The following is a 26,809-nucleotide window of genomic DNA, read 5'->3' on the forward strand; positions in this document are numbered from 1 at the left end:
GGATGTATTCTCCTTTATATCCCAGACAGCTGTGATAGCTCTGGTTAGTTCCCATTTGAAATCCATCAGTACTGTATGCATGCTTGGCATGTATGCCCCAACTCCACTGTATGATGTAACACGGTCATACATGAGTACACCAGTAATGGATGGATATGCAACATTCCGGGCCCCGTATACTCATTCCACATTATATATGGGGGGGGGGAGTTACATACTGGGGCCCAGCTCCCCACCATAGAGTATTCCTGGATTTTAAGCATGTGGAATGGCTACTTGGGAGCAGGCCTTCTCTGCTGATCTTCCAGGGCTTTGGAATACACTCCCTCTTAAAATAAGAATTTCTCCACCTCCGATTGCTTTTTAAAAGACCTTCAAGATGCTCTTGTTTTCTCAGGCTTTTAGTTAAAATTAATTTTAAACTGTTTAATTGTTTTTATTCTGTCACACTGTTGTAATTGGGGGTTTTAAAGTCTGTTTTACATTGGTTGTATTTTAACTTATGTACACCCCCTAGAGATTAACATATCAGGTGGCATATGGTGAAGCCAGCATGGTGTAGTGGTTATAGAGTGCTAGACTAGGACCAGGAGACCCAAGTTCAAATCCTCACTCAGCCATAATACTAGCTGGGTGCCTCTAGGCCAGTCACTTCTCTTTCAGCCTAACCTACTTCACAGTGTTGTTGTGAGGATAAACTTAAGTATGTAGTACACCACTCTGGGCTCCTTGGAGGAAGAGTGGGATAGAAAATGTAAATAATAATAATAATATTATAATAATAATGCGATAAATAAACAAACCCCTGCCAAAGAAATACCCTCATTAAGATTATCTCCCACGTTTCAGGATTGTGCCCCAGCAGGCTAGGTCTGACAACAGCTCTAAGGGTAGAACTGGGCTTAAGATCAAGCTCCCTGCTGCGTATCTGGCGCAGCTCCTGCGGGCCGGTGGACTCCGGCACCATCTAGGCGCTGTGAGCCAGCTGCAAAGGCTCCCAATCGCTGGCCTTGTAATGGGTGGGCCGGAGGAAGCCACCCGCGAGCTACGAACGCGCCGTCTTTCCTTCCGCGGCTAGCTTAGCGGGAGTGGCTACGGGAGAGAAAGGGGTGGAGCGCCGGGTGCGTAGCCCCAAGAGGAGCAGGGCGGTGGGAGACCTGAGCCCGCGGGCGGAGGGAGCAACAGCGCTGAGACGCAGGACGGTCCGGGACCAGGTAGCCATGAACCTGGTGGCAGAACGGCGCCGGCGGAGGGAGGAGCTCCACCTGCCCGAGCCGGAGCGCGTGAGTATCCCGCTCAAGGGCTGCGCGTGTGTCGGAGCTGCTGCTCGGCCTGACAAGTCTTGGCGTGAGCATGCTCCGTCGCAGCCGCCGAAGCCGCGGCCCTCACTTTCTCAATCTCTCTGTGCCCTCGCTTGGGAGGAGAGTTTGCTGCCTGTTCTCCAAGGGAGACGTGACGAGGGATGCATACTGTTGCTGCCTGCAAAACTTCAGCCGGAGCTGCTGAATTCAGCACCTCCAGCCGGGAGGGAGACGATAGGGCTAGAAAAGCAGGACCGAGGGAGGGGATACTAGGAAACGAACTTAAGGAATGAGAGGAAGTTAAGTACCCTTGTTCACAGCCACGGAGTGCAATGACAAGCAAACTCCGAAACAAGCTCCATCGAACTCCGCGAGACTTAGTAAGCATGTTGGAGTGGCGGCTAGTACCCCGAACGAGTCTTCGCAGCTCTTTCCCAGGCATCGCTTTTTCTTTTTTAAGGCACAGTGCTCTACGGTGCCCAGGCAAGAGCATTCTGGCCGCACTCGTATCTGAAGCAACGGCTGAGCTGGTAAAAGGAGTTATGATGAGCCGGAATATTATGCCTCTTTCCTACGCAACTAAAATTTGATGTCGGTTTACGTGTGGGTTCTTCTACCATTTATGGTCCATCTCTAAATCTGCCTGTATAACACTGTGTAGTAGTTATTTGGCTTGTTCTTCAGATTCTTTGAAGGAGCCTCATTCTGTGTGAAGTGGCATAACTTATTTTAACTTTATACTGAGTACTTCTAGTAGCTTAGCTTGTGCAGGTCATTGTTGTTGGGGGTTGTTAATTTTACCCCCCAGTAGGTAAACAGCAGAGCACTAGGGAAGAGAGCACACACATTCCAGTTAGAGAGTAGGTAGCTCTTTAGTTGTTGCAGCTATTTAGAGAAAACACACAGAGATTCTTGTAGAACTAAATATTAAGTATTTATTGGTTAAGTATGCTTGGATAGGAAAGACCTAATCCTAATCTAAAGGACTACATAATGAATAGGTAAGGCGAGAGAGAGAAATGTTTCCATCTGCTTAGGGATGTGCACGAACCTGTTCGGAGGCCCTTTTATGGCCTCCGAACAGGTTCGAACACGGGGCTGGTTTGAAGCTGGTGGGGGTTCCTCTTTAATGGCGGGGAAGGTTGCACTTACCCCTACCTCCGCTTTCACCCCTCCCTCCACTCATGCTCAGTAAAGGGGGAAAGCGGGGGGGGGGAAGCAGAGGGAGTCACAGATGGTGGCAGTGTGCAGAAGCACCTTTTACCAACTACAGCTGGTATGCCAGCTGCGACCCTACTTGGAGAAGTCGGACCTGACCTCAGTCACTCATGCATTAGTAACATCCAGATTGGACTACTGCAATGCGCTGTACATGGGGCTGCCCTTTAAAACTCTTTGGAAGCTTCAGCTGGTTCAGAACACTGCTGCTCGTGGGTGCAAGTCGCTTCACAAGTATTACACCCATCCTGCGTCAGCTTCATTGGCTACCGGTCCACTTCCAGGCTAGATTCAAGGTGCTGGTGTTGACCTTTAAAGCCCTACATGGCTTGAGGCCGGGATACCTGTTGGCAGAGGCGTAACTAGGGAAAACGGCGCCCGGGGCAAGCACTGAAATTGCGCCCCCCCCCGCCACGCCCCCACCACCACCATCCAACATACATCTGACTGACACACATGTTTCAGAAAACTTTTATTTTAAAAATTACAAAAATTACCAAAAATTTCAAAATGCACTACATACTTAGGTTTTTCCTCACAACAACCCTGTGAAGTTGGCTTGTATCTCAAACATCAGAATTATGATGCAATGATGATTATTATGATTATGATGCCCCTCCCTCACGCCCTGGTTCTGTTCCTGACTTTCCCTTGTGAGTGACTGTATTTTAACAAAACGAAAACAAAGGACTCCAAAGTAATTCGAGGGACTGGGGTGATAGTGCTAAAGACTCCTTATTCTCCCGCTGTTAAAGAAAGACTCCCCTTCCAAAACTGCACGCTATTTACACCAGAAAAGGTTTCAAATGGAGGGGGGACCATTTATGCTTTGTTTTATGTTACGATTTCAAAGTTAGAAAAACTATAAAAGGGCCATTTTAGAGAAGATATGCACTGCCTTAGTTGCAAATCCTGCTTTTTTTAGATTCCCTGCAATTGAATAAAGAGATAATATACACCTTTGCTATTTAAATTGGTTGGAGAGTATTTATGACAATAAAAAATGAAATGGCATTTCAGATGCAACATTGGTTGCCTAAGACCACTCAGATTTAACTAATCTTCATCACATTGACAAAAAGAGCAATTAAAATTAAAATCCATGACTAAAACCAAACCACTTTGGGGTTGTTTTTAATGACAGGTGGTATATAAATTTAACAATAAATGTTTAGAAGTATATACTTTCACCCTCTGCCCAACCTACAATTAATTCCAGCTTATTTTCAAAGGGCTTCTAGTTTTATTTACAAATTGCTTGGCAGCACCAATGTTTAAGTAATCGCTAATTGCTCCTAATGATAATTTTACTTATTGTTAAATTTATATACCACCTTTCATTAAAACATTCTCTGTTCATCTGATTTTCAGTCTGGTTAATTGCTCTGCAAAAAATAAAAAATTAAAAAAATATTTTTTTTGTCAAATCGGCGGGGGCACTTTTTGGCGCCCCCTGCCAAGTGGCGCCCGGGGCACGTGCCCCCCCTGCCCCCCCTATAGTTACGCCTATGCCTGTTGGACTGCATTCGCCCATATGAATCTGCCAGGGCCCTCCACTCATCATCTCAGGCTCTGCTCATGATCCCGCCACTAACAGAGATCCGTTTGGCGGGGGCTAGAGACAGGGGCTTTTCAGTTGTGGCTCCTCGGCTTTGGAACGCCCTCCCTGAAGAGCTTCGCCATGCTCCCTCCCTCAGTGTTTTTAAAAAAAACATCTCAAAGTGCACCTTTTTAAGGAGACTTTTTAATGCTGCATTATTGTTTTGTTATATCTGCTAGGTTCTTTAGCTTCTTTAGCTTTTTATAATTTTCAGTTTTAATTTGAACCTAATAATTGTGGTTTTTAAGCTGACTTTTTTTTAAAAAATAGTTAATTTTACTACTTTTATTGTATCTGTGTCTATGTTATTGTTGTGAGTCACCCTGAGCAGTAGTGTACTGGAGGGCTGGGGTGTAAATATTTTAAATAAATAATAATAATAATAAATAAACTTGCAATAGGTAGAAGAGAATTGGGTATTCTTGCCCTTCTTCCAGCAGGAAAGGAGAGTCTCAGAAAGCCAGCACTGCATACCAAATGCTCTCCTAACATGGCATTGGCTGTTGAGTCCCCTCAGAGCCCTTTGCCCACCCCCACCACATATTGGATTTGGTACTGAAAGGTGGGAGGGTGATGAACTTGCTCTCCCTCCTCTTCAGCTTTAAGGCCATCATCGCTAACGGCCTAAGCAGATAAACACAGCAAGTCACATTTATTCCTGGCATCCAAGACATGTCACCGAGATAGATTGAGAGTTAAAGGGTGAGGCCCCAACATGTCATAGTGTCATTTTCATAGGCAAGTGGCCATGAGCACCCCAAATTTCCAGCCAAAGCAAAGCGCATCTATGCACTCCATGTGAAGAGGCACATGTGCAACCCTGAGTCTGTGGCATTTTGAAGCAATGGGATCAGAGCACGCACATGTTGTTTTTCAGCAGGGAAGGGGTTTCTGCCATGGAGACAGACCTGCAGAACCCCCTAATTCTTCACTTTCTGTGTCCATACACTCAGAAAGGTGGCTACACATAGATTATTAGTAGCAGTAACTAGGGATGTGCACGGAACCACGGCAGGGAGGCTCGAAGGGATGCTGCTTTAAGAGCGGGGGAGGGTGCATTTACTCCTCCCACCGATTTTCTCCCACTGACATCTGTTTTTGTAACAGCTAATTGGGGTGGCAGCGTACCTCCCTGCCGCCCCATTGCCCCTGTTGGCCGGATATGGCCGGAAGTTCCAGCACTCTTGCACACATGGGTGCGTGCGCGTCACCCACACACATACCAGCACATGCAGGCACGTCTGGAACTTCCAGCCATATCCAGCCAACGGGGGCAATGGATCAGCAGGGAGGTACGCTGCCACCCCAATTAGCTGTTACAAAAATGGATGCCAGCGGGGTGAAAGCCACAGTAGGGGTAAGTGCACCCTCCCCCGCTCTTAAAGATAGACCCCCGCTGCTGTCAGATCGGTTCTGTGCATATCCCTAGCAGTAACTGCTAGCAACCACATTAGGTTTTTTTCTCTTGACGCTTTCTGTCTTTTCCTCAAGATATAGTAATTTTTTACTATTTGAGTGCAAGTCAAACATTTGTGGGGGTAAGGATGTGTTTTTCTTTTGGCTCATGTGACTTCAGAGCTAATTATTTTAAGAGCCTGAATCATAAACTTCAGCCTCCCACACCAATGCAGGGGTTCATAGACCAAAAACATCCTTGACATATACCTTAGAGACTGCCCGTGAGGAGGCTAGCTCCTTCCCCCGCCCCCTCTCCTGACTGGCCAGGCCACTGGCCATGTGGAGGGGGCCAAGATGGCGCTGGCGTGCCTGCTTCTCAGTTCAGGCACACAACCCCGCCCACCGCTCGGGAGCGGAGGCGGGAAGCAGCATTCATGAGCTGTCATGGACATGAGAATGGAGAAAGATGTAGCAGTTTGGATATATATAAATGTCCAAAACTATTGCCTGGTTATCAATTTAGATGGTAGATGCTTTTGACATAATGCCCTATTATTACATTTATATCCCGCTCTTCCTTCAAGGAGCCCAGAGCGGTGTATTACATACTTGAGTTTCTCTTTCACAACAACCGGTGAAGTAGATTAATATCTATTGATTCAGAGGTGATGGGATGAAGCTGATGCTGTGGGGCTGAAAAAAAGTCATGCAGTAGATTATGTGCACTGAAGAGAAGGTGTTGTTCAAAGCTGGAAAAATATTCAGTTGCAATAAATTGTGGCTCGGAATGGTGAGAGTTGAAGTTCAACAACAGAGAGCCAGGTTTGCTCACTCCTGCTGTAAAAGATAAAGGGGTCATTCACACAATCAAAAACTGTTCTACCGAGGTTTGGGAGCAGTGTGTGCTTCAATTTTCAGTTGTGTGGAAGCAAGGTAAGAGGAACACCTGGGTAGAAGTGACTGAGCCGGGTCTCACAATCTGTGAGACCCGGTTTCTTTGGGTGAGCGGGGAGAGTGGGCTAAGCCCGCTCTCCTCATTCACGAGTGGAAAGGGAGCCCTGGGCGGCCGAATCGTCCACCCACACGATTGCCAGCTCTGAGACGGAGCCGGCGGGGGTTGGGGAGTTCGGGGGCCGCGTGGCCCCCACAAGCCCTAGTATGCCCTACACGAGTGCGCAGGGCATACTGGGGAGACCCCCGAGCCGGGAGGCGGCTTTTCGCCTCCCAGCCGGCGGTCTACTCATGAATAGACGCGGCGCGAAGGTGCACCGCGGCTACCCACGATTGTAAAAAGCAGGTTTGCAGAGCGCTCACTCCACAAACCTGCTTTTTAGCAGGGGTTCCAGAGCGGGTTAGCCACTCCAGAACCACCGGGCTCGGCTGCGAGCCCGGTGGTTCTGACGATCAGTAAAAATCATGCTAGTGGAGGCTAGCCTGATTTTTGCTGATCGTCAGAATAGCCCCACGGTGTGAAAGCAAGGTAGGAGGAAAAGCATACTTTTCTTCTACACAATGAGCCCTTTCTCATGTTTACGTGAGAGGGCTTGGGTTGGGCAGCGGATAAAACAGCAGAAGTTTGCCTTCCCCACAGACAATCCGGGGGGGGGGGTGTCTGGGGGCACGGATCACGTGTCCAGATGGGCAACAGGCAGCATGGAGGTGCAGGGGTCAGGAAACATAATCCCAGGTCCTGGAAATCCTACAATGCACCGCATAATGTGCACAGTGCATTGTGGAGATCTCCCCAATGACAGGCAGGTATCTGTCAGTGTTTTAGCGCCAGCTGAAAGCAGCTGATGCTGACACACGGTCAGGTGAATGAAAATGGAACACTCCCTTAACCTTATTAAGCTTTATCATTAAGGGAGTGCTCATTCATTTAAGAGCCCAGTTTATTAGCCGGGTTTGCCACCAAGGCACCGCTGGAAGCCTATCGGCTCCCAGCAATTCCTACAGGAAGCCAAGCATGGGTTTAGCTGCCCTAGCCTGGTCTTAGCTGCTCATGACTCAATCACTTCATGACTCAATCACTTCTACCCAAGTTTTCCTCTTACCTTGCTTCCACACAACTGAAAATTGGGAGCACACACAGCTCCCAAACCTGGGTAGAACATAGTTTTTGATTGTGTGGATGACCTTACGTCTCTTCTTCACTGACTTGAGTGTTCACCAATCTACTCCTTCCCAAACTGGGGGAAAAATATATTCGAAGCTTCAATTAAATAACATTTATTAAAAGTAAGCAGCAATTGACTTTGGTAGATTCTGAAAGCAAAGAGCTTTCTGACACCTGTAAACTGCTTTTATGTGTTTAAAATATTAATCTGTTTCTTGCTTCTGAGAATTAATTTACTAAATATTAGATTTTTGTCTTAGCCCTCTAGTGTTAATGGTTAAACATTACTGAGCCCAGTCCTTCACAGGCAAGTACTTTAGCTTATGTGAAACTATCCAAATTCTGAAGGAAAAGCCCTTAATTTAAAGAGCTTCTTAATTTCTTTGTGAGCAAAATCCAGTGTTTTTTTAAAAAAGAGGCTTTGAATATAATTCAGCATTTAAATGCAGCAGCATACTCATGACAGGAAGCTGAAATCACCAGTGATTTGTTATACACTAATTTTGCAAAGCTTGATGCCCCTATATCTTTTTCCTGAAGTGTTTTCCAGTGAGCTTTATGGTGTAATTAAAGCTATCAGTGCAATGGTATGTGCTTGTTAAAAGAGCCACCTTTGGTACTTAATTGTAGTTAGCCATCATTTGCTTTATTAAAAGGACATTTGCAAATATACAACAAGGCAGACAAATCCCCCAGGAATTTAACCCACTATCTTCAAAACCCACACACAGCTCTAACCTTCCCTTTGGCTGAAAAGGGCTGGACATGTTTCCCCTCCAGAGCCTATTAAAACCACTCTGTTAAGTGACCAGAGGCTGTTAACGCATTAATGACATTAGTTGCTGCTTTTTCTTCAGAGACTTTACACAAAGCCTTCCACCCACCCCCCTTTTCTTTTTCTTTCTTTCTTTCTCTTTCTTTCTTTCTCTTGTCGTGACACTAATAGCATTTCTACGGAGAATTGGATTTGTTGGCTGTGCTGATCAGAATAATGTAAGTTAATGCCATCCTCATTTTCAGTGTCTGTCTAAAGGCCATCTTCTTTAATGCTTTATATTCAGTAGAGTGAGTTTTAATATCACCCTTAAGGGGTGATTGGTCTTATCTGCAGCTTTTGAGATCAGAGTTGGTAATTGGTGTCTCCTTTAATTTTTATCCCACTGATATACTTAGCTAAGAAAGTACTCCCAGCCATATGGTAATGTGCTATGCCAGAGTGTGAGTGCAAACTACCTAGGCTAGCTGCTCCCTTGGGTCAACAGTATATTCTATAAAGAAGTAACCACACCAAAAATATCAAGCTGGAAACAAACTGATGAAGTTCATGATAGCTTCCAGAAATAACAAAACAAGTTTTTGTCTTAGTGCAAAGAGAAGTACAGAAGGGTTGCTAAACACTATTAGATGAGCCTTCAACCTTAGCATACTCTCTATTGTGTGCAGCTATATGAAGCATTGTCTGGAATTCCAAATAAGGGAACTTTATTTTATATCGCAAACGACCTATTACTGAACCCCAGTTTCCTGGGTTAGGAAAAATAAAAGGCTGGAAGAAAGGTGATTAGTAAATAAAGGAGCTAAAACAGTTGCAAGTATGAACAGGCCTTGACAACGTTTCTTTGGATTTAGGAGCCCAACAATGGACACTTGACAAAATTACCAGACTGATGGACATTGTGGAGAGGGAGGGTAAATGAGCTTCTTTACTTAGAGCAGAAACAGGGTTGCTTAGGACAAATACAGATTTTATGAAATAACTCTACCCCTGAATACCCAAGTCTAAGTGCCATGGTTAAATTTCTAGGTACCATGGGTCCCTGGTACCCAGGATTTGTCAAGCCCTGAGTATGAACATAACTTTTTAAAACTAGCAAATATCATAAGGAACACAATTAAAATAGATATCCGCAGCCAGTCAGATGATGGCCCACAATGGAACAATCAAGAGCTTCTGTAGACACAGATTCACTACCACCAGATGTGATGATAAGTAGCTTAGCTTTAAAAGGGGCATAGACAAATTAATGGAAGATGGGGCTATTGGTGGTCTTGATGGCTAGTACTATCCACATTCAGAAACTATGCAACTGAATATCAGTTGCAAGGGAGCAACAGCAAGAAAGGGGATATTGCCTGTTAGTAAGCGTTCCTAGTTGGTCATCCTCTGTGGGAAACAGAATGGGAAACAGAAAGGCCTGAGCCTGATCCAGACCATTTCTTACATTTTTATTAATTAAATCTGAAACTTTCTGTAAAGCAGGTGCTGTACCATTGAGCTACAACTCCTAACCAAGAATTCAAAGGTACAGCCACCCTGATGCCTCTGGAAAGACTTGTATGAATCTGGGGCCTCTTTTACCCAAGAATCATACCTCTAAACAACAAGACAGAACAGACATATATATCCTATACATATTGCACATTAAGAAGGAAGCACATAGGCCGTTAGAAGAATAATTCCAGGACCTGTAGGAGACACATCTGATTCATCTGGGTGTGGATTCATTTTGTTCTGCGAATATGCTAATGGGTGCCATAAAATGCATGATACCTTATCAACAGTAATGCACAGAAATACAAAGGTTGTGCAAAAGGCCTCTACTTTCATGTGACTTGACTGATTAACATTTACATTTGCGCTGCCAAGTAGGTTGACACTATGGACTTCACATTTTGGTTGAACGCATGCAGGCAAAACCAGGCTATGGAAACCCAGCTCAGTTTTACTGGCAAGTGTGAACCGCCAGGAACTGCACGGCTCCCAGCAGCGGTGTGGCGGCAAACCCACTTAGGGAGCCTGCCACATAGCCCAGGTTCTGGGCGCGAGGGCACCCTTAACCTGAACTAACTGTTGGTGAGATGGTGCCGCGCTCAGCACAGCACTTACATGTGAGCAGCCTCCTGGTCAGTGCCAGGAGGATCCCTTTAATGCATCGCACTCTCACAGAGTACATTATAAGAGTTCTGGGGGCTGGGAAGACACATCCCAGCCCTGACCCTCCATGCTGCTGGTAGGAGCTGGCAATCGTCTGGATGAGCTTAACTCCAAGTGGCTTACTTGAGATATGCTCAACTAAGCCACTTGGAACTGAGCAGTTTGATGTGAATAAGTTGATTTAAACATAAGTTATTGGGTTTAGTTGTCTGAAAATGTCCATTCACTTCACATAATTTTGGAGTTTGAAGGGATCTTGGAGGTCTTCTAGTTCAATCCCTTGCTCAGTGTAAGAATCTGCTACAGCAGGCCTTCGCAGATGTTTGGCCCTTCAGCTGTTGTTGGACTATAGTCCCCAGCTTCCCCAGCCAAAGGAGCCAATAGCCAGGGATGACTGGAAGTTGTAGTCCAATATCTGCAGGAGGGTTGAAGTTGTGCAGCCCTGTGCTACAGCATCCCTAACAAATGGCTTAGGGCTGGATTACTTAAGAGAGTGCCTTCTTCTGCATGATCCCCATTGCATATTCATTAGGAGAGGTCTGTCTCTAGCTGCCACTGCTTCCTCTGGTGGTGACTTGGGACTGGTTCTTCTCCACAGCTGCTCCTAAGTTGTGGAATGTTCTCCCCACAGGGATTTGAGGTTTAGCAACACTAACAGCCTTCAAGAGAACCCTTAAGACCTTTTTTAATAGTCTGGCCTTCAATGTTGTTGTTTTTTAAAATTAAGTGTTTTAATTGTTATGTTGATTGATTATAAGCATGTGTGGTTTTATTAGCTGTAAACCTCCCAGGGCTATCAGTTTAGTTTGGGGTTTTCTTAATGGTATGTTAAACCTCCCTGAGTTGGCTTGAAAGGCTGTATACAAATAAATCAAATAAATAAATATTACCACTGTCCCATGATTACTTGCAACACTGCATAAAGAACACAGAGAATGCTGCATTTTAAAAAGAAAGGTACTCGCCTCAGTTTCTCCACATGAAAACAAGAACCAGTTACTCTGGATCCTCCGTTCTTATATTGGAACATTGGGCAAAAATAACTGATAATGCAATAAAAAACAAAATAAGTGGCCCTTGGAGTGGAATTTGTCTAATCTTCTGCATGAAGATTAAAATATATAGTATTAACTTAAGAACATAAGAACAGCCGTGCTGGATCAGGCCTAAGGTCTATCAAGTCCAGCACCCTGTTTCACACAGTGGCCCAACAGACGCTTCTGGAAAGCCCACAAGCAAGAGGTGAGGGCATGCCCTCTCTCTTGCTGTTGCTCGCCTGCAACTGGTATTTAGAGGTATTGTGCCTCTTGAGGCTGGAGGTGGCCTATAGCCACAAGACTAGTACCCATTGATAGACCTGCCTTCCATGGGTGACTCTGGGCCAGTCACTTCTCTCTCAGCCTAGCCTACTTCACAGGGTTGTTGTGAAAGAGAAACTCAAGTATGTAGTACACCGCTCTGGGCTCCTTGGAGGAAGAGAGGGATATAAATGTAAAATAATAATAATAATAATAATTAATAACCGCGCCAGGTGCTATAGTCCCTGGACATCTGGTGGCAAGTGGGCAACAGGACTCAGGATTTCAGTTGAGCAACCAGGGCTGGAGACTGCAAGGTTACTGGAAGAAACGTCGCTTAACCGAAAAAAATATACGAAAAATGCCAACAAGGAAATAATGATCTGCTATTACAAGTCTACTCCAACTAGAAGAGGTTATTTAAAAAGAATGTACCAAATTTGGAAAGAGAAGCATCCAGATACAGAAATAACAGAACAAAGGCTAGCAGACCAGAGAAGATTCATAATAAGAAATAAAGTATTCACAGGAGTTGAGCTGGAAGAACTGCAAAGAGCAACACAGGCTCAAGATATGGAAGAAGAATTACCACCAATTGAAGAAGTTGCTCAGGCACAGGTGGAGGAGCTGTTGGAAATCGAGGATGCCACTGTTACTGAACTGTTTCAAAATCAAAACCAGGCAACTTCCCCTTTGCCTTCACCTCAAAAACCCAAATGCCATTTAACAGAAAAGCAACAAGAACTAAAGCAAAAAATAACTGAGCACATGAACCAAACAACCACCAGGGTTCGACTTCCAGCTCTAAAAACAGTTGCCAAAAACCAACTTGCTCAGGCATTAAAGATGTCAAAGCTGCACTTGCAGAAATAACAACCAAGAATTTGCAAGAAACAAACCAACTAATGTACAGTGCAGCAACAATAACAACACAAGAGTTCGGATATAAGATCAGTGGACCTGTAAAAAAAGAAAGTAGTACATCACCTAAATGGAAGATTAGATTAGAAAATAAAATCTCCAGGCTTAGATCAGATGCTAGTAAATTGAAAGATATGAAAGACAAGAAGCTGAAGAATGAAAACACCAAACAGTATCTGATCCAAAAATACCACCTAGATTCAAGGAAAATTAGAGAAGTCCTGGAAATAATAAAGCAGCAAATAACAGCAGTGTCAAAGAAGATTAGCAGGTATGAAGCCAGAACTACACAACACAGGCAGAATCTCCAATTCCAGTCGAATCAGAGACGTTTCTACCAAAGCATAGAAGGAGAAACTGCAAGAAACCTAGAAACACCAAATAAAGAAGAAACAGTGCATTTCTGGGGGAAATTATGGGACAATCCAATAGATTATAATAAAAAAGCAGGCTGGATGAAAGAGGTCAAAAAATGTAACCAACAAATGCAAGATCTAATAATAACACCAGAATTAATAAGTGAAAGAGCAAAGAAAATTAAAAATTGGACTGCGCCAGGCAACGATGAACTGCATGGCTTTTGGCTTAAACACCTAACAAGCCTTCATAAACAACTGTCAAAACAGTTCAATCACATTTTGCAAGGCGGTGATGTTGAACAATGGCTAACAACTGGGAAAACTCATCTCATCATGAAAGACCCAGCAAAAGGTGCAGTTCCAAGTAATTATAGACCGATAGCCTGTCTGCCAACCATGTTCAAATTATTAACTGGAATAATAGCAGATGAAGTGATGCAACACTTATTAACTAACAAACAGCTTCCAGTTGAACAGAAAGGAAATTGCCCGAACACCAGAGGCACAAAAGACCAGCTGCTGATTGACAAAATGATTTTAGAAAATTGCAAGAGAAGAAAAACCAATCTAAGTGTTGCATGGATTGACTACAAGAAAGCCTTCGATTCATTGCCTCACACATGGATACTAAAATGTTTAGAAACAACTGGTGTCAGCAAAAACATTCAGATATTTATTAAAAAAGCAATGAGCATGTGGAGAACACAGTTAACAATCAGTGGCGAGACACTTGGACAGGTTAGCATTAGAAGAGGCATTTTCCAAGGGGACTCACTATCCCCTCTGTTGTTTGTAATCGCCATGACCCCACTTTCACAAATACTCAACAAAACAGGCCTCGGATACCAAACATCTAAAACATCAAGTCAAATCAAACATCTGCTCTTCATGGATGATCTGAAGTTGTATGGAAAGTCCCAGTCAGAAATCGAATCACTGCTAAACACTGTCCGTATATTCAGTAGCGATATAGCAATGGAGTTTGGACTAGACAAGTGTGCTGCATTAATAATGAACAGAGGGAAAATAACAAAAACAGAAGGAATAGAACTGCCCAATGGAAGCAAGATCAAGAACCTGGAAGAGAAAGAACATTACAAATACTTGGGCATTCTCCAGGCTGATAACATCGCACACACTGAAGTTAAAAGAAAAATTGGAAGTGAATACATCAGGAGAGTTAGAAAAATCCTCAAGTCCAAACTCAATGGCGGGAACACCATACAAGCCATAAACACCTGAGCTACACCTGTTATCAGATACACTGCAGGAATAATAGACTGGACCCAGGCTGAGCTAGAGACGCTGGATCGTAAGACCAGGAAAATCATGACCATCAATCATGCTCTGCACCCCCGCAGTGATGTCGATAGGCTATACCTCCCTCACAGCTCAGGTGGAAGAGGAATGCTTCAAGTCCATCAAACAGTAGAGGAGGAGAAAAGAGGCCTTGAAGAATATATCAAGGACAGTGAAGAAGATGCACTTCAAATGGTCAATAACGCAAAACTATTCAACACCAATGAAACAAAGCAGCCCTACAAGAAAGAACAAGTCAAGAACCCAGCAGAAAAATGGAAAAATAAGCCCCTGCATGGTCAATATTTGCACAATATAAGTGGGAAATCAGACATCACCAAGACCTGGCAATGGCTTAAGAATGGTTGCTTGAAGAAAGAAACAGAGGGTTTAATACTGGCTGCACAAGAACAGGCACTAAGAACAAATGCAATAAGAGCAAAAGTCGAAAAATCCACAACAAACAGCAAGTGCCGCCTTTGTAAAGAAGCAGATGAAACAGTGGACCACCTAATCAACTGTTGTAAAAAGATCGCACAGACTGACTACAAACAAAGGCATGACAAGGTAGCAGGGATGATACACTGGAACATCTGCAAAAAATACAAGCTACCTGTAGCCAAAAATTGGTGGGACCATAAAATTGAAACAGTTGAAGAAAATGAAGATGTAAAAATATTATGGGACTTCCGACTACAAACAGACAAACATCTGCTACACAATACACCAGATATCACTGTAGTCGAGAAGAAAGAAAAACAAGTCAAAATAATCGACATAGCAATACCAGGGGATAGCAGAATAGAAGAAAAAGAAATAGAAAAAATCACCAAATACAAAGATCTACAAATTGAAATTGAAAGGCTGTGGCAGAAGAAGACCAAAATAATCCCAGTGGTAACTGGCGCCCTGGGTGCAGTCCCAAAAGACCTTGAAGAACACCTCAACACCATAGGGGCCACAGAAATCACCATCAGCCAATTACAAAAAGCAGCTTTACTGGGAACAGCCTATATTCTGTGACGATATCTATAACCATTGACAATAAAATTCAGCCATCCCAGGTCCTTGGGAAGGACTCGATGTCTGGATAAAACAAACCAGTCAATAACACCTGTTTGACAGTGTAAACAAGAAATAATAATAATAATTTTCAGTCTCCTTCCTAATGATCCCTAGAATGGAATTGGCCTTTTTCATTGCTGCTCACTGAGTCGACACTTTCAATGAACTGTCCACCATGACCCCAGGATCTCTCTCCTGGTCAGTCACTGACAGCTCAGATGCCATCAGCATATATGTGAAGTTGGGGGCTTTTGTCCCAATATGCATCACCTGAACTTGCTTACATTTAACCTCATTTGCCATTTTGTCGCCCACTCACCCAGTCTGGAGAGATTCTTTTGGAGCTCCTCACAGTCTGTTTTGGATTTTACTACCCTAAATAGTTTAGTTTTAGTGTCATGTGCAAATTTGGCCACTTCACTGCTTACCCAAACTTCTAGATCATTTATGAACAAGTTAAAGAGCACTGGTCCCAGTACAGATCCCTGGGGGACCCACTTCTTACTTCCCTCCATTGTGAAAACTATCCATTTATTCCTACCCTTTGTTTTCTCTCCTTCAACCAGTTACCAATCCACAGATGAACCTGTCCTCTTATCCCATAACTGCTAAATTTACTCAAGAGCCTTGTGGGTGGGGAACACAAGGTGGGGAACTCTGTCAAAAGTTTTGGAAGTCCAAGTATACTATATCAACTGGATCACCTTTACCCACGTGCCTGTTGATGCTCTCAAAGAACTCTAAAAGGTAGTGAGGCAAGACTTGCCCTTAAACTTAAACCAGTAGTTACTATTACCTAGCATATCTGCTGTTGATGTAGGGGCAGTTCTCACAATTGCCTTGGGCAGGCGGGGAGAGCGCAGGGAGAAGGCTGCTTTTCATTTACCTCCCCCCACCCCTGCCAGATGACCAAGCAAGTCGGCTTCAGGGCGCCTCCTGCACGCCCACATGGACAGCCCTGCTCCTTGCTGCTCCGTAAAGCACAGAGCAGAGCGGAGGGATCTGGGGCCACAACTTGTGATTCCAGCCTCCAGGCATCCCTCAAAGCAACACACAGCACGGGTATTGCACTGGGGATTTCCCCTCTCTGACGGGCGCTCTATCCGTCCATCTCTGTGACTCCTTGGGCTGCACACAGCCTGAGGAATTGCATGATTCCCGGTAGCTGTGTTAAGGGTGTAAGAGCACCCTTAACCTTGGATAAAAGCTAGGCCTATTAAGGGGGTTAGGCGTGTGGGGAGGGGAGGGATCTGCGAGGATCCCACCGCTTCTCACGAGCAGCCTAACCCTTGGGACCACCCAGGCAGGGTTAGGCTGGATGTGAGAAAAGCCTCATAGTTTATGAAAAATTGTTGTTCTCCTATATATTCATTCCATTCATTTTGTGAAGCCTGAACTTTATCTTTACCTGCTGCCATATGTTCATATAGAGTACCATATAAAAGCTTTTGCTGCTAGGTTCCCAGAAGTGAAAGCAGATCTGTATATTTATCTTTGGAATAATCTTTCCATACTAACCAGGCATTACAGTATCCTAGTTATCTTGTCCCAGGTCCTTGTCCCCATATCAGAAGAATTACCTTACATATTTGAACTTTTAAGATCTATTACAACAGGGTTGACACATGCACCATTTTGATGAAATTCGGTAACAGGAATATATGTCTGAAGCTAGCTGACCCTGCTGGACCTTGCCTTAGGTTGTTCACACAAGCAGCCAAGCCCAAGTTTTGGCAGCCATGCCTGGGTTTGGCTGCCCATGTGAAGCATCAGGGTCGATGCTGATCCCGGCACTGCCTACCCTATAAGCCCAGGAATTTACCTCAGGCTTTAACCTGGGTTAAAGGGTGCGAGTGCACTCAGGTACAGGGTTGCGTGTGTGCTCGGGCTGCATGTAGCTCAAGCACCCGACTCGGGAGAATTCCCCAGTGCAACATGCTCGTCGCACAGTGTGTTGTGTGTCACATGGTGCACTGTGGTATATCTGGAGATAGGGAGGCCTCCCGCCCCGCCCCTGTCCTCCCTGCTGCTGTGCTGCTTGCCACATCAGCGCTCCTCTGCGAGTGCAGCACGGCAAGCAATCCTGCCTTCCCCCTCCATCCCTTCTTGGCTTCGAGAAAAAAGGTGGTGTGCATGACCTCGCTGTGTTATTAATGCAGCATCCTTGCTCTGAATTCTATGTTGGTCTTGTTGCAGTGCCATGGGATGTTTCCAGAGCCATCAAATTTCAGAATAATTTGGAATTCTCTGTAGAAACCTCCACAGTTCTGCTTGCATTATTTTAAGATTCTTAGCCAGCTACTCTGTATGCTAAACTTCTATCTCTGATACTAAGTACCTTAGAACCAAATCAATAGTCTGATTTTATTTTTGATAAGCAAAATTTCTTCAAATGCATAGTAGTAAATCACTTTTTCCTTTTATCCTTCATCTCATGCATCTTGCTAGTTATTCTTCTTGTACTTGCATGCCATAGCTTTTAATAAAGGACAAATTCTGCAGTAACAAAGGAGGCGGATGTTTTCCCAGTGGAAGGCAGCCTCCCTTCAGAGGACTTTCTTAGGTTTTTTTTATCATTACATTTTGCACACTCTTAGTTTAATACATATTTTGTTTCTGATTTACTTCCTTTAGATATATTTTGTTTCTGTCTCAATAGTGTTTTTGTTTCCCCTTTCTCCATGGAGATTCTTCTTGTCTTGACCCACTTTGTTTTTAACCTAACAGAATTCTTTGTTTATATTCAAATTTTAAATTTAGTTTCCACGCTTCGAGAGTTTGGTAGCAAGCCACTCATTCATGAAAATGGTTCACTTATTTATTGGTATGGAATACAGAATTGCCAGAATCCAAAGTGTCATCCAGAATATTTCATAGGCTCCTACTGTCCTTAGTAAATAAGAAGAATCCCTAGTTTCTAGAATTTCCCCCTTGATAAATCACTGTCCACATTTTGTCCCTATGTTTGTCTCTTAGGGATATCTTTTTGGATTTATTTTTTTTCATGTGAGTTACTAGAATTAATTCTGCAGGATTCAACACCCTCCCTAGAGTCTCTAGAATTAAATCTTTAAGTGATTGGGTGGATGCATCATGTCTCTAATGCACCTGCATGTAAATAGGTGCACAACACTAAGGTCCTATGCAGCAGATGGAATCCAGTCTTTAGCAATTCAAAATAGCGGGTGGGAGTCTTGGGATTTTAATCCTTGGTACAAGAATTGGTTATAACAAGTGTATTTTCATCTGAAAAATGTTGGAGGGTATGGGATTGGTTTATCTGCTTTGGTAATCTGAAATAATTTGATTTGCATGCACTTTATTATCTGCTTTCTATTTGTGGGATGCTGTTAGTCCGAACTGTATGTCATGTCTCTCAAGTTGCTTGGCCATGCCCCCTATGCCTTGTACCATACCACACTACCTAAGTTGCTTGGCCACGCTCCTTACACATTCACAGATATGTCTCTATTTTCATTGGTGAATTGTTGGAATGTATGACATTCCCCATTGCAAGGGGCTTTTCAGCTTCTGCTTCCTGGAGCTCTTCTGCTCCCCTCAAAGTTCGGGGACCTTCTGGAGCAGCCCCCATGGTGAGCACATGAGAAACTGACCTCAGAAGTAAACACTGGCCATACATTCACAGCCATCCCCATGAGTGCACAGAAGCATTTTGCATGCACACATGTACCTCCCTGGAAAATATGAGGTCTATGTACACAAAGATGCAGTTCCTCATTCACATGTTTTCTTTCCATAGTTCTAATTTTTTTATTTTTTTTGGTCCCTTCATATGTCAGGCAATTGTTGATATATCATGAAGAGGAATGCATGGGATCACCACAGCAGACCAGTATGGACATCTGAAAATGGATAGCACATTAGCAGCACAATACCTGGCATGTTTTTGTAAAGCCCAACAGAATTGAGTTGCTGTAGAGCTGGGGTATGTAATCGTCATACTCCAGCTATTGTTCCCATAATCCCCTGCCACAATTTATTGTGGTTGGGGGTGATGAAAGTTGTAGTTTGACAATAGCTGGTGTGTCAAGATTGCCTACCCCTGCTTTAGGGACTTTTTTGTTGTTCCTGTATTTGATCAAAATGATTTCTCAGTGGTACATATGCAGTCTTACATTACATATTTTAATACTTATATATATATATATATATATATTATTTTTTAAATGAACACTATTATGGTTTATTGACCATTTATATCATATTTTAATGTTAAAAGGGTTTTACGGTCTTCTGTCATTACTATCCTCACAACACTGAGGTAGTTCATCCAGTTTTTCAGCAGGGGACTGAGGCGATTGTAAACTGCTCGTGGCCACCCAATGAGCCTATGGCCCAAATAGGACTTGAATTGTGATGAACTCCCAGATCCACATCATTCCAGCCACTATGCATATATATTAGACGTCTGTGCAGTGGGAAATCCTTCACTTTCATTTTTCCCTCTTCAGAAACGAGTATGTAGACGTTTGGAGAATGCTGCACAGGAGATCAGTGCTTGCCACCCACCAAGCAAGTGTGTTAAGGATTACTGGGATATGGATGAAGATTTGAAACAGAAAGATCCCACTGAATTGTTTCGTCCTCAGTTTGTGAAAGAAAAGCCAATTTCTATGGTATGTTTTATGCCATCCAAATCCATGCTTTTAGCAGAAGATGCTAATATATTTCATAATAAAAAATGTCCAACAATGAGTGTTTCTTTGAGAATTTTGTGTATGTGCTTGTTAATCAGATATTTCCGGATAATGAAACCAGAACTCCTTCTCAGCCTTGCCCAAGATGTATTGCTGGAGAACCTGTAAGTATATTAACGTTCTTACTATGACATAAAAGATAGACTTGTTCTTAAATATTGGAGCCATAAAACATAAAGTTAATAAAAAAAACGCAATTACATTTCTCAGGGATAAAGCATGTAAATAAAAGAGGCAGATTGATTTAGCTTTTCCTTGGTATGCTAGCAGAGTGCAAACTAATATGTTTCCTGCATCAGGTTGAAAATATAGAGACGGTGAGCCCATTTTTCAAATGCACTCTAGAAAGCAGAGTTTAGTCACATAAATGAATCTCAATTCAAGTTAAAAAGGCACAGCTTTACTCTCTTCCAAGAGTATGTCCAGCTAGGAGACATTTGATATTTATGGACAGGTTTTTAGAACTGTTCTCAAAATATTTGGGAGGTTTTAGATATACAAAGTGCTTTTAGTCATTTTCAGTCAGATCCATAACCCAGTTTAGCTAAAGTTTTTGAGGACTAAGTAGAATTACTCCAGGGAAAGACAATGGCTTACATCCAGAAAAGCCTTCCTGTAGCATGAAAAGACAACACACTGGTACAAGGGAGAAGTTCCTCAGTATTGCTCTCGTTGCACAGCCTCGGGCGTGCAGGTAGCAAATTTGATGATTTGCTCTGGTTCCAGAATTGCCCAGTGTCATCCAAAAATGTGTTGCTGAGAGTTGCACAGCCCTCAGGGACACATTTTCAGGTGATACAGAGCAGTCCTGGAGCCAGAGTGAGTAGTCAAACAGTGTTCATCCTTAATGCACACCCAAGATGATCAGGGACCTAGAGCACCTTCCTTATGATGCAAGGCTACAACACCTGGGGCTATTTAGTTTAGAAGAAAGACTGCGGGGAGACATGATAGAAGTCTATTAAAATCATGCATGGTGTGGAGAAAGTGGAGAGAGAAATTCTTCTCCCTCTCACATAACACTATAACCAGGGGTCATCCATGAAACTGATTGCCAGGAAATCTAGGACCAAGAAACGGAAGTACTTTTTCACACAACGCATAATGAACTTGTGGAATTCTCTGCCACGAGATGTAGTGACAGCCTCCAACCTGGATGGCTTTAAGAGGGGCTTGGATCACTTCATGGAGGAGAGGTCTATCAACGGCTACTAGTCAGAGGGCTATAGGCAACCTCTATCCTCAAAGGCAGGATGCCTCTGAGTACCAGTTGCAAGAGAGTAACAGCAGGAGAGAAGGCATGCCCTCAACTCCTGCCTGTGGCTTCCAGCAGCATCTGGTGGGCCACTGTGTGAAACAGGATGCTGGACTAGATGGGCCTTGGGCCTGATCCAGCAGGGCTGTTCTTGTGTTCTTAATTGGAGCAGTAGTAGGAAAGCTCTACCTCACACTGGTGCATCTCACACTACTGGAAGGCTGTTCTTAATGTCAGACTGTGTCCCCAGTCTTGAGTAAAATGAATACAGGCTTCTCTCTTCACTTCAGTAGAGGAGGAAGCTTTGTGCATGCAAATCTTTACCCATGCAGCACTGTCTTCTCTGTTGAAGAGGGACCTTTATCCCTGGATCAGGATGAAATCGATTAACTTAAACCCAGTGTCTCCTTGACTGTACATCAGGCTATAATCCTATTCAGATATTATGTTCAAAGTATGTATGATAGTACACTCCATCAGGGGGCCTATACCAGTGTTCCCTCTAACAGGGATTCCCAGATGTTATTGACTACAACTCCCACAATCCTCAGCCAATGGCCATTGCAACTGGGGATGCTGGGAATTTTAGTGAACAACATCTGGGAATCTCTGTTAGAGGGAAGAGTGGTCCTTACCTAGGTTCAGTTTTAAAATAAACCCATATATTTCCCCGTGTATCTTTCATTCACACAGAAAGAGGTACTAATGTACAGTCTTGTACTCATGTACAAAGTAATGTTTGTTCAGAGCTTGTCTGTATAATATAGTTTCAATGTTATGGATTACAAACCCATTACATTGGCTTGCTTGGGTTAAAGCAGATCTAGATTGGTCAGTGCCTGGATGGGTGTCCTCCTGGGACCCATGTTCTTCCCCATGAGTTCCATGATGGAAGCAAAGCAGGATATAAACATAATAAAATAATAATAATCCAAATGCTTTATTTAACTCATTATACCAATTTCAAGCACATGTCTTCATATTTTTGCATGTTTCCATTTAAAATATAAATCCATACTCCCTTTTCCCCCCCTTTACCTTGTTTGCATTCTGTGGGACTCTATACAAAATTACGGTGCCCTGCCTGCAGCATATACATGCAGTGTAGATGAGGCCAAATGAAGACGTAACTGTCACATACTATGGAGAACACCACTGCTATGCACCCACTAATTCCCATAAAGTGGCTCTTATATATTTGGTCACAATTTAATTTACTATAAACTCAGATGAGGTTCCTATTAGTAATAATGCCACAGCCAAATGTCTCTTCCACTGCAAAATAGATTTCTTCCCATCCCTTTTACATCTTACCTGTATATCTTGTGGTTAGGCCCCTGAAGCCGCTGGTCCTCCATTGATTCTCTCCTCTTTCAGTATCTCAGCAGCCAGTGGAAGCACAGTAAGTGCGCTTGATCATACATACTCTGTGATAAGCAGAGGCAAAAAGAAGCACAAATAAGCACTTGCTGCTTCTTTTTGCATTTACACTTAACATCTGAAGTAAGCTATCATACATCACTTCATGAGAGAAATTCCCTGGAAAGGTAAATGGCAAATAAGAACCCTTCACAGACATCTCTGATTTTAGTTTGTATGGAAAGCATTAGGGTTCATTCTGTTATGTGTTAGCATAATAAAATTGCCATAAAATATAGTTCTAGTTATTACCTTAGATAGCTCAAATGACAGATTAGACAAATAGCCCAATAGGCAAATAGGTTTATCAGGTTGCTGATTTTGTTACAGTTTGTTTATTCCTTATTCTGTGTATTTCAGGGACACTTTGGTCATATTATGGGTTTATAGAAGATCTAAGGACATCATTGCACTGATACTCCGTAACAAAATATGTATGAACAGCTGTTTTCTACACTCCTATTAAACCATGTAGATTTACAGTATATGGTTACTTTTTAAACTGTTATCAGAATATATACACACTCACACTCGCACTCTAAAACATCTTATTTCTTCAAAAGAATGTTCAGCCTAGTGACTGTGCCCTGCAAAACATGCACACACATGCATACATTTTAAAGAAATGTGGGTTGTTAACCATTCATACACAGGGAAGTAGAAATTGTTTTCATATTATTACACTTGATCTTCGCCAAAAAGCCAAGAAGTGACAAGTTTCTATGAATGTCAAGCACCTGCTGAATGCCGACTCTTGTATGTCAGTACTGACTGTCCCAGATGAATCTTGTAAATGGCTCCCAACTAGTTATCTATTTCTGCACTTTTAAGGCATACACAAAAGAAGATTGACAATCACATTTGGGTGATGGTCACTATTCATGGATGTATCTTATGAATTTTAAGTAATTCACAACATTTGTCTTGGATTGTCAACATTCACATGTTGTGTATATCATCATTCACCACATTTCAGATAATGCACAGATGGGAATGTCTGTGTGTTACAGTGAATTGATTACTGATTGCATTCACATAGCTTTGATTTTCTACCTTTATAGGCCATCTTTGTTCTTATGATGCCTTCAGGTACCCCTTTTGAAAATGCATCACACGCAGTGGATCTGTGACAGAGGCTGTGATTCAGTGAATCGCACATGGAGCTCACTCACACTGTCAGAAGTCACAGATCTGTGTGTGCAAGCCATTCCATAGCAGATAATGGAAAACTCTAGCTGCACTTGTGGTACTTCATTCACTGGATTGTACATGCTGATCATTCTGTAAGACCCTTCTATATTGTTAGCAGCCAGATGTATAAATTTCTATATGCGGTGGCGGGGGGCCTTAGAGTTACATCAGGACTGGGTGCTTTATTTCTCTTCAAGTCAAAAAGGAGTAAAATAGAAGGTTCATTTAGCCTGTAGTTCCTTGCTTGATGCTTGTGAACATTATTTTAATTTGCATGTTTGTTGGAAATGCCATAAAATGTCCTTGGCGCTACTGAAATTATTTTAGAATACACTATTAAATAAATCTCTCCTTTTAAAAAAAAATTTTTAACAACCCTGGGCATAAGAGTGTTAATCATGTTTCACATACTTTTCTTTTTTGTAATTTGTATTCTACAGTGTACAGTCTAGGACTCACTTGTACCAAGTGTTGAGGTCATTTCTGGAACACACTGCCTCATGAGAGACATTGAGCAGTAATGAAATTTCCCCTTTCCACCCCTCCCCACAGCAGTGGTGGAACACATGGGGTTGCATTCAAGAAAAGTTAATCCTAACTAAATCCCATTGAAGTTAATGGGACTTTAGTTAGTCACAACTACTTGTCCCATTGATTTAAATAGTGCTTAGTCAGGATTGACTTTCTTCTACAACCCAGGGAGTACAGAGTGTTGAAGTTGTGGTTTAATTTCAGTCCCTTTGCACTCTGTTTAGGAAAGGCAAGGAGGAATATGGAGGAGCAGAGATTCCCACTGTGCTGCTTTGTTTTGTTTTGTTTGTGGAACAGCCACAGTGTTTAGTTCAATCCTGGATAAAAATATTTTAAATCACTTGTGTTTGTTCCAGGCCCCAGAGGGGGAGAGGTCAGGACAGAAGGCACACTGACTTATCAAACAAGCAGTTGGATGCTTCATGCAGTGAAAGCAGAAAGCTCCCACACTACTATTCTGTTAAGTGCAGGCGTGCAGTATCCTCTTTTCCTGTTCTTAGGCAGAAAGCTTCCAGTTTCAAAGCACAGACATTAGGGAAGAATTGGGAGATGGAGATTACAAAGCAGAGCACAGAGATTTTCTCCCATTTGCCATTCCCCATCCTTAGTCATTCCCAAAGCCTTATTCCACTACTTAAAGAACACAGTTTAGAGCTTCATGTATGCAGGAGCTTCCTGTATGGAACAAAATATTCTCTGAGCACATAGGCATACAATGTGTTACATTGCATCTCTCACTGGTGATGAGCACTAGGGATGTCTGCACAAGCTTCGTACCTGTTGAAGCACAGAGAGAAAGTTTATAAATTGGCCCAAGATTAATGTCTAAAGAAACACCTAGCATAGTTTTTGTTCGTAATAAATGCTCCCCCCACACATCTTTTAAGACATAAGGTTGAATCTAGATGCAAGGACCGTGTTTTCCTGTCAAATGATGTTCATGTCTGTGTGCACACTTAAACACTGTGATCAGAGAATATGTAGATGTGGAAACAATGTGAATAAAGGCATGTTTTGTATTGCCATCATAGGAGCAGCAAAAAAAAAAAAGGAGAGAGAAGATTCAACAAGCTGCAGAATAATGTGTATGACTCATTTGGGAAAATGTAATCTTGATTTGCCCAACACATTTCATAGAATGTACCTTCTTCAGGGACAAGAAGTTGTTCTGCTTCCTACAGAATTAGCATGACCTCTCATTTTGTGCAACCCTATGCCACTGAAAGATGTTGGGCAAATTAAGTTTACTTTTTCCTAAATGAATCCTGCACATTATTCTACACCTCGTTGGAGGTAATCTCCTCTCTTTCTTATGCTGCTGTTTGAGTGTGTACACTGTATATAGATTATCTGTGTATTGAACATAACATGAATAGGGCTATTCTTCTGTATATCTAAGAATATATCCTAGAACTTTGACCAACATTCATATTTCTAGGGGTAAGACATGCAATTTTATCATGTACTTCTGAGCATCCGCAGCTTTGACTTAGTTCTACCTAGGATGCTAATGTTCATGCAAAAAAATGAAGTCACTTTCCCATTCCTTTCTGGGAGGAGGACAGGCCCTTACATTTGGACTAATACAAAGGCTAATTTTTGTGTGAAATGTCCTATTTGGAAACAATGGATTTTAAAAAACACAAAACAATTTGGAAACAATGAATTACACTATTACACCTAAGGGCCATAATGCCTATGCTTTTGAAATCCCTAATTTTGTTTTAGAAAGCTATGGATGATTTTTAGAGTTTATATGCTAATTATTTTTCCTGATATAGCATAGAATGTTTACATAAATATGCCAGTATACAAACAGTAGAAACATTTGATTTTGGATTGAAGGTTTATTAAAAACGTTTTAATGATGAATGTATTGTATATTGTTTTTAATCCCTACTTTAAAAAGGGGGGGAAATTAACACAAAAGTGTTTTAGGAAATGCCAGTGTTAAAAACTTTTCTTTTATAGTGATGGAACCTTGCAAATCTATTAGATGCTTTATGTAATACAGATCCTTTTGTACACAAACTATGACTACTTCTTTAATGAATGTAAGATAATGTTTTTATAACTTTTAATTCAGATTTCATAAATTTGATTTTTTTTTAACTTTTAAAATCTTTGTGGTTTGTAAAGCACAGTTTATAGAAAGTTGAAAATTAAATAGCACTTTGACTTTAAA

General features: G+C 42.5%; 1 protein-coding gene across 2 annotated transcripts; it reads left to right on the plus strand.

Annotated features, from left to right (window-relative positions):
• The first annotated feature begins 983 nt into the window (after window positions 1–983).
• On the plus strand, window positions 984–26,809 carry C3H10orf143 (chromosome 3 C10orf143 homolog). Of its 2 annotated transcripts, none has more exons than XM_053313048.1 (4): window positions 984–1,283; window positions 19,983–20,147; window positions 20,267–20,332; window positions 23,263–26,809. In XM_053313048.1, the coding sequence occupies exons 1-4, from the start codon at window positions 1,221–1,223 to the stop codon at window positions 23,290–23,292; spliced, it is 324 nt and encodes a 107-aa protein (XP_053169023.1). In that variant the 5' UTR covers window positions 984–1,220; the 3' UTR covers window positions 23,293–26,809. The 2 variants fall into 2 exon arrangements, with proteins under 2 accessions (XP_053169023.1, XP_053169025.1); XM_053313050.1 differs by lacking the exon at window positions 984–1,283 and adding an exon at window positions 1,320–1,681.

This window comes from Hemicordylus capensis, chromosome 3 (assembly GCF_027244095.1).
Source record: "Hemicordylus capensis ecotype Gifberg chromosome 3, rHemCap1.1.pri, whole genome shotgun sequence".
Classification (NCBI taxonomy): domain Eukaryota; kingdom Metazoa; phylum Chordata; class Lepidosauria; order Squamata; family Cordylidae; genus Hemicordylus; species Hemicordylus capensis.

What these genes read in the sequence shown, in the direction of transcription:
- C3H10orf143 (XM_053313048.1), top strand. Translation starts at nt 1,221, where the DNA reads ATGAACCTGGTGGCAGAACGGCGCCGGCGGAGGGAGGAGCTCCACCTG. An exon ending in ACCTGCCCGAGCCGGAGCGC is followed by an intron (nt 1,284 to 19,982) that starts GTGAGTATCCCG and finishes TTCCCTCTTCAG; the next exon opens with AAACGAGTATGTAGACGTTT. An exon ending in AAGAAAAGCCAATTTCTATG is followed by an intron (nt 20,148 to 20,266) that starts GTATGTTTTATG and finishes CTTGTTAATCAG; the next exon opens with ATATTTCCGGATAATGAAAC.